Raw genomic sequence first — 8152 nt, 5'->3', positions numbered from 1 at the left:
ATCTGGCTGCTTGCCTCGCTGAAGAAGCACCCAATAGTCCGTTGGATTAAATCCCTAATTTACATTTGTAGACGATAATCTGACTCACGGTCCACTGGTGTTCAAAGACCAAGGAGCATCTCACCAGCTCCGGCCTGGATGCGTCTACAGGCGCCAGCGTGCAGGAGTTGCTGTATCCGTGTTCACTGCAGGGAAGAAGACGAGATTAGGGGACGTCCGCCCATCTCCCGTCTGCCCTGAGGCCCCCCCCCCGCCCCGTCTTTCTTACACGTTGCTGGCGTGGATCACGCACGCAGAGTCCGGGCGGTCCGGAGGGACCGCCGCCGAGCTGCGGTTCCAAACACAAGTGATGTTCCGGTTGTAGTCGTTGTAGCAGGCGAGTCCTGCAAGAAATACGGAAATGGGTTAAAAGGAAACCATTGTGTGTGTGTGTGTGTGTGTGTGTGTGTGGAAGTTGACCAAAAGTCCCAAACCTTTGTCTGTGACGTCGGGACAAGCGTCTTCCAGGACGTTTGGGCGCACCCGAAGCAGCGCCAGAAGAAACAGCAGAGGAGTTCTCTGATTCATCTCGCTGGCCGTCTGAAGGGCTGTTTCTCGCTGCTGCCTGCCTCCTCGTCCTGCGGTGACGAGGAGGTACACCTGTGACAAGCGGCGGGGGGGGGGGGGGGGGGGTACACCACAAGTTCCTCTGTTCCTTTTTGTCCACTTTAAATAAAGACACCTGAAAAGGGCACGTGATTGATTCTCCGCTCTACAATAGTTCCTCCCCGTCCAGGTAAAGGCTGATCCCTTTATCCACGCTCGGCTCCTTCGTCCCACAGGCGTCTGTGCACCCTGCGAGGAGCTCCCGGCATGCACGACTTCAAGGCTCTGACGTCTCACCTGCAGCTCTGACGTCTCACCTTCAGCTCTGACGTCTCACCTGCAGCTCTGACGTCTCACCTCGAGCGCTGACGCCGCCGCTCGCGCTTTGATTTCCCTGCGACACCCTGCGGGACAACGGGAGACAGAAGATGACTCGCTTCCAGGAACCTTCATCACCGGACGAGATCTGTTCAGGCCCCTCTTGGTTTGAACCCCCCCCCCCCCCCCCCCCGCCAGGAGCAGTTAGAGGTGCTCAGCTGTGGTTTTCCTGTGGCGACGCCTCTTTCAGGCTGCAGAGCCGTTTCCTCTAAAAAGAAACACATGTTGCACTGCGGGTCCTGAACAGACTTCCCTGTAGAATATCACTTCCCCAGCGTGTTTTATGTATTTGTACTGCACTCGATGCAGTATAATGTGTTAATGTTTAGTCCATGAACCACACTGACATTTAAATTCTGTCAGAAACAGGATGAAACGTTCTGAATGTGTGTGTGTGTGCGTGTGTGCGCTTCAGTCTCGGATGGTTCTGCTTCTCGCTGACGTCCTGATCACCTGCCGACGTCGCTGAATAAAGGTCTCGCTGGGTTGGGTTGATTTTCGGGGGAACAGAATGTTCCTTTGTTCTGACGGGTCCGTTTCCTGCTCGGAGCAGAACGGGCCTCAGAAAGCTGAAGTGTGACTATAAATCAGGAAGTTCCAGCATTTATGAACGTAAATAAAACAAGTTCTCATGACCAAAGGTGAGAAAAGGGAAGCTGGACTGATCTCGGGCCTCCCTGCGTGAAAGGCCACGTTATTCTGAGCGCGTCTTCCTGCAGCAGCCATCTTGGATTCTGGGTTGCACGTGATTTACCGTCTGATTAGCCTCTCGATTACCTCCGCTGTTTATGTGGCGCCCACATTGCTACCCACTGCTCCACCCAGTCCTGGGACTGAAGCTCCTCGAGTCGTCGGACATCTTCTTCACCCTCTCCTCTTCCTCGCCGAGATGAGCTTTCCTTTTTATCTGTCTTCATCTGTCCTTTGGATTTCCCCAAACCCGTTTCAATCGAAACGAAAGCGCTGACACTATCTCTCTCTCTCTCGTCTTTATTCTCTCCATTTCATCAGACGCAAGCGTGGAAATAACCACATACTCGCAGAGAACACGCACAAACCACTTCCGAACCGAACCGGCCGCTCTTCTCAGAAAGAAGCTGCTTTTTTCTGCTCAACATTTGCTCAGTGTTCCGCTCCAGCCGTGAAGTGTGTTGTTTTTTTGAGCCTTTGTGAAAACCCATTTCTGTTTTTTTCATTCACCGTTTTGCTGCATCTCAAACACGTTGTTGTGTTCCTGTCACATATGGGGAGACGTGAGAGCAGGTGCTTTCCGACCCCCCCCCCCCCCCATTAAATACGCCTGAAGTAAACCAAAGCCTGAAAGCACATCAGGTTTACAGTCTATCCCACAAAAGTTGTATTCTTGCAAGCCCTGACATTCTCAGACGATATGAGATTTGGTCCTTTGGTGCCCTCTGGTGGAACATCCATTTATTGTCCATAGAATAGCAAGCATCCACGTTCCTGATGGTCTAAAAGCCTCGAAGCGAGGCGGCGACCAGCCGACCTCGTGTTCACGGGCAGATAACAAACACTTTCTTTATCAGATCCAGCTCAGCGGCTTGGGCCGAGGCGAGGCGAGGCGAGGCGAGGCGGCTACTCCCTCCGGCTGGACCAAAGACGCCTTCTTGGGTTACAAGAGGCGACATTTTACAGAAACGTGGAACAAATGGCTGTCTTTTATTTTCCACAAAAACAGGAAGAAAGAATCCAGATGTTTCACTTCTCTTTCATGTTACTCTTTCGTGGTTGTTCATTTTTGTCACCTGACTTTGTTGTTTTTAATTTCAGCTCCTCTTGTCTGAATTATTATTTTTATTTTGTAATTCTAGGCTTAGTCCATGAAGTTACAAATAAACATCCACGGAAAGAACAAAAGATCCGTCTCCGGATGATTCACCCACGGCAGCACCAAGACCGGATGATTTGCCCCAAAGCGTAGTAATAGTATTGGTAGTAGTAGTCGTAGTAGCAATAATAGTATTAGTAATAATAATATTAGTAGTAGTGGTGTAGTAGTAATAGTACTGGTAGTATTAGTAGTAGTGAGTTTTGTTTGTAGCGTTTGTAAATGAGGAAGTGGAACTTTACGCAGGCTCGATTGTTTCCCATCCGGGTATTTTATGCTGGCGCACAACCCCATCTCGCCGGATGTTGACAGTGCTACACGTTGTTATCCACAATGGGAGTTTAGATCGACATTTAGGTCTAATAAAACATCACAATCTAATCCAGATGTCGGCGTCGTTGCTCAGAAGAGGACTGGAGCTGCTGGGCGATGACGTCAAAGGTCAGTTTAGCCTTCACGGCTAGCTAAATCACAGCTAGCTAGCTAGCTAGCTAATGCTTGCATTCGCCAGCCCCGTCTTTACAGTTTGTTGTGAACCAGGTGAATTAAATATTACAAACGAATAATTTCATTTAAACATTTGAGTAAACATTTCACTCAATTTTGCTATCTTAAAACAGAAGCCAAGCCGCTAAATGTTCATTTTGCGTTCGTGGCAGTAACACCTCGCGTCTGTTCCGCTGCCTTTAAAGTGAAGCAGCCGCCGCTGGGGGGCACAAAGCGGCACGGAGTCACCAGGCAGGCGAAGCCGCTGCAGGGCCCCCGCAAGAGCAAAGCTACCGTCAAAGACAAGAGGATCACGTCTGCAGTGGGTCCGTCTGCTCGTCACGCTGCCACGCAGAAAGCTTTGCTTTCTTTATTTTGAATCATTCATGATCAGAGGACGGAAGGAGTAGCAGCTAATCCCCTTAAGAATGTATTATCTCACTCAAGAACCACCAAAAGTAGAGACTAAAACTAGACAAATGGTGACTGCCATTAGATAGATTATTATAGAAAGAGTATTTGTACAGTATTTTATTTATTTTTAAATATATGCTGTAAAAAAAGAAGTCATAATTTGACTCGTTTTATCTCAGAAGTGTTAGTTTATTTAACTGTGGTGCTTTGAGTACGACATCCATCATGCAGTCTTTCTCTTCTTCATTGGTGTCCATTGCAGAGGAATACAGGAAGAAGCAGAAGAAGAGCAACATGGCAGCGAACCTCAAGTACTTTATGGAAACCAGCTGCAAAGCAACAAGCTCTGACGCTTTGAAGGTAACAAATAAATCGGCAGAGATCAACCGTTTTCACAGAAGGCTTTATTTTTTAGGTATCCAATCTTGCAGGTTCTGACAGTTTGGCTAAACTTTTAAACTGTGCTCACAATGGGGCGGCTGTGGCTCAGTTGGTAGAGTGATCAGAAAGTCGCTGGTTCGAACCCCAGCTCTGGCTGTCTCCATTTACAATAGTCCATTTACAATAATTAACTTTCAGAAAATGACAACGTTAGCATCCTCTCTGCCTCCTTTAGATCATGCACCAAAATTCAGGGAGACAGTCGAGGCATCGCCCGGACAACACACCCAAGAAAGCCAAGGAGCCACAGTCGTTGTTCACAGAGAAGGAGTTCCAGCAGTTCCAGAAGGAGTACTTTGGCAGGACTGTTGAGGAGAAGAAATGAAGCGCACCGATATACGGATACACACACTGCGGCAGCAGTGGACGCATAATGGAACAAGAAACCTTTTAGTAGAAATGTGTTTTTATGAGCTGCAGACTAGTGTGTCCTAAACAGTGAAATAGTCATCAGAATTGTCTGCAAAGCATTCTGACAGTGCAGCAGTGCTGAAGTTCAGGATCTCATCTGGATGTAACATGGATAAACCATAAGGGGAAGTGCTGCTTGTCGAAACCGTCTGTGCCATATTGCGTGACTGCGCGTTCGGAATGTCGTATTTCACATCTGTTCAAATTTGCTGTAAGATCTACATTAGATTTGCCAATAAAATTGAATATTCACACAGTAAACATATTTAAATTGTTAATTAATTCGGTCATGTTCTCATTCAATTTTGCAATTTCATTGAATTTTTTTAGCTTGGTTGAAATGTATTTTTCTAAATTAAGAAGTAAGGGTTGGCTTCATTTGCATTCTCTGTGAAGCAACAAATAATCTACATTCAAACTTTAGCTCTAAGCCTTGAAGTCAGGAGGTTTTCATCTCCACTTGCTGCTGTTTAGAATTATGTAGAGCTGATTGTCATTGTCAGAACTTCACAGATGCTTGCATAATGAAAAACACTAGGTGAGTCTTTTAAAACATTTAAAAGCACCAATTCGCTGGTCCGAAGACGAGCGTGCGACGCGTTGATCTTGTGTGCTGTCGTGAGTCTTAGGCTGGTTTGGGCACATGTTTGAGACTACACTCTAAACCAGTGGGTCCGTGAGGCATTTGTTACCAGGCTGCAAAGAAAGAACAACTAATGTATAGAATTTCCATTGTATTGATTATTAGCGTCTAAAAGGTGTTTTATTTTGAAAAACGACCAAATTTTCTCCAACGTAACAATCGCCCTCTTGATACGTTGCTAAGAAAAACCCAGCCGTGAACTCGAGTAAATTAATAAAAAGAGACTCAGAGACAAAATTATTTGGAGAGCTTCTTTGCTAAGGAAAAAAGTCCAACTGAGGAGGAAGAAGAGGGGCGTTGACCTCCAAGACGAGAAACCAGGACTAAGACTTAAAACACGTGTTTATCAACAGCTGACTGGCTTCGTTAAAGAGCAATGAAGGGTTCAAAACTGCTTCGGCACATAGAGACCAGAACCCTGGATTAAAAACCAAGAACCCTGGATTAATAGACAAGAATGTGAAATTTATGAAACAAAAAACCATGAAGGACAGAAGTAATTATTGGGACTACAATTTATGGTGAGTAGATATTGTGTAACTATAAACATTTCCTGAACATGTTAATTACTTCCTTATGCAATATAAACTTTTGTTTTATTTGCATCAACTGAGTGTTGAATGTATTCATGGAGTATCAAAAGATCAAAGCATCAAAGATCAAAGCAGCTTTGTAGTTGCCTATAGATATATACCGCTTTCAGTTGAATTTGCCAAAACATTTGAACATGAAGTCAAAGGTGCCTTATCGTGAAAGAAGCGTCACAACTAAATTTGATGCCTCTTTGAAGGCATCAAAACTAGATGTGTACCGACTGGAGAACTTTAAGAAAGAACTGTACGCATTACAGCAGAGGCTCAGAAATATGCCTCCGCTTGAGGAGCAGAAAGAAGAGCAGAACACCCTGAAAAATAATCAACAGCAGCTGGAAACATTCAAAAACCTTCAAAAGGAAGTGCGTGGCATGAAGCTGTTTATCCATCATGAGAAATGGCGTAAAATAACTGAGCAGAAAGCGCCGATTCTCCCTAGCAAAAACAGTCTGAAAGCTACCAGAGATCAGCAGGAGAAGGACAAGGAGAAGAAAAAGAAAAGTTTCAGCTCCCAAATGGATGAGACGGGGAAAAACACGTCAGACATTCATGTTTCTCTGGTTGAGCAGCAGAAAGCGGAGCTGAACAGGCTTAACGCTTCTCTGAGAGATGCTCAACAGCAGATGCAGCTGGAAACCAACACCCTTCAATCAGAAATAACTGCATTGAGGCTTAAGCTACATGATGAGGAACAGCAACGATCAACATCGGAACAGAAAGAGCTGATTCTCTCAATAAGTCTGAAAGCTTCAATAGATCAGCTGGAGAAGATCCAGGCGGAGAAAAATCTAAGTTTCAGCTCCCAAATGGATGAGACGGGGAAAAACACGTCAGACATTCATGCTGCTCTGGTTGAGCAGCAGAAAGTGGAGCTGAACAGTCTCAACGCTTCTCTGAAAGACGCTCGACAGCAGCTGGAGAGCCAGCAGCTGCAGTTGGTTGAAACCAACACCCTTCAAACACAAATAGCTGCATTGAGGCTGAAGCTAAATGATAAGGAAGAGCAACGGTCAACTTTGGAACAGAATAAGCAATTTCTCTCCAGAAATAACAGGAGTCTGAAAGCTATAATAGATCAGCTGGTGAATATCCTGGAGGAGAAAAATATATGTTTTGGCTCCCAAATGAATGAGATGAAAACAAACAGAGACATTCATGTTGCTCAGCTTGAGCAGCAGAAAGCGGAGCTGAACAGGCTTAACGCTTCTCTGAAGGACGCTCAACAGCAGCTGGAGAACCAGCAGCTGCAGGCGGAGGAAGACAGAAAGCAGAAAGAAATGATGCAACGAGAGATCTGCACTCTCAGTTCACAGTTGGTTGAAACCAACACCCTTCAATCAGATATAACTGCATTGAGGCTGAAGCTACATGATGAGGAACAGCAACGATCATCATTGGAACAGAAAGAGCTGATTCTCTCAATAAGTCTGAAAGCTACAATAGATCGGCTGGAGAAGATCCAGGTGGAGAAAAATCTAAGTTTCAGCTCCCAAATGGATGAGATTGGGAAAAACACGTCAGACATTCATGCTGCTCTGGTTGAGAGGCGGAAAGTGGAGCTGAACAGTCTTCACGCTTCTCTGAAAGACGCTCGACAGCAGCTGGAGAGCCAGCAGCTGCAGTTGGTTGAAACCAACACCCTTCAATCGGAAATAACTGCATTGAGGCTGAAGCTAAATGATGAGGAAGAGCAACGATCAACATTGGAACAGAAGGAGCTGATTCTCTCCAGCAATAACATGAGTCTGAAAGCTACAATAGATCGGCTGGAGAAGATCCAGGAGGAGAAAAGTCTACGTTTCAGCTCCCAAATGGATGAGATGAAAACAAACAGAGACATTCATGTTGCTCGGCTTGAGCAGCAGAAAGCGGAGCTGAACAGGCTTAACGCTTCTCTGAAGGACGCTCAACAGCAGCTGGAGAACCAGCAGCTGCAGGCGGAGGAAGACAGAAAGCAGAAAGAAATGATGCTGGTTGAAATGAAAGATCAGCTAACTAACATTCAAGCAGAAATGACTGCATTGAGGCTGAAGCTGAATTATGAGGAACAGCAACGATCAACAGCTGAACAGAAAATATTGTCTCTCTCTCAGAAGAACGCTTATCAGAGCGATTGCATTAAGGGGCTGGAGAAGCAGAGGGAGCTGACAATTCTAAAGCTCACGTCCCAAATAGTTGAGGTGAAAACAAACACAGACATTCATGTTGCTCTGGTCGAGGAGCAGAAGGCAGAGCTGAACACCCAAATGGACGAGATGGCGAAACAGAAAGATCGGATGGAGGTCTCTCTGAATGCTGCTCTGGAGGAGGCTGAGGCTGAGAACAAGCTTCTAAACGAGACCCTGAAAAAGA

At 45.9% G+C, this 8152-nt stretch overlaps 1 protein-coding gene across 2 annotated transcripts; it reads left to right on the top strand.

Annotated features, from left to right (window-relative positions):
* The first annotated feature begins 3100 nt into the window (after positions 1 to 3100).
* On the top strand, positions 3101 to 4825 carry rps19bp1 (ribosomal protein S19 binding protein 1). 2 transcript variants are annotated; one of them, XM_068751360.1, is made up of 4 exons: positions 3101 to 3253; positions 3505 to 3624; positions 3975 to 4072; positions 4329 to 4825. In XM_068751360.1, exons 1-4 carry the CDS (start codon positions 3115 to 3117, stop codon positions 4476 to 4478), a joined length of 507 nt encoding a protein of 168 aa, XP_068607461.1. In that variant the 5' UTR covers positions 3101 to 3114; the 3' UTR covers positions 4479 to 4825. The 2 variants fall into 2 exon arrangements, with proteins under 2 accessions (XP_068607461.1, XP_068607460.1); XM_068751359.1 differs by having other exon boundaries at positions 3472 to 3624.
* The last annotated feature ends 3327 nt before the right edge of the window (positions 4826 to 8152 follow it).

The sequence above is a fragment of the Brachionichthys hirsutus genome, chromosome 17 (genome assembly GCF_040956055.1).
Source record: "Brachionichthys hirsutus isolate HB-005 chromosome 17, CSIRO-AGI_Bhir_v1, whole genome shotgun sequence".
Lineage (NCBI taxonomy): Eukaryota > Metazoa > Chordata > Actinopteri > Lophiiformes > Brachionichthyidae > Brachionichthys > Brachionichthys hirsutus.
The sequence above is the reverse complement of the archived record's forward strand: the minus strand, read 5'-3'. Positions and strand labels throughout refer to the sequence as shown.

Coding starts and splice junctions, on each gene's coding strand:
- rps19bp1 (XM_068751359.1), top strand. CDS start 3,115: ATGTTGACAGTGCTACACGTTGTTATCCACAATGGGAGTTTAGATCGA. Junction 3,254..3,471: donor GCTGGGCGATGACGTCAAAG/GTCAGTTTAGCC, acceptor CGTTCGTGGCAG/TAACACCTCGCGTCTGTTCC. Junction 4,073..4,328: donor CAAGCTCTGACGCTTTGAAG/GTAACAAATAAA, acceptor TGCCTCCTTTAG/ATCATGCACCAAAATTCAGG.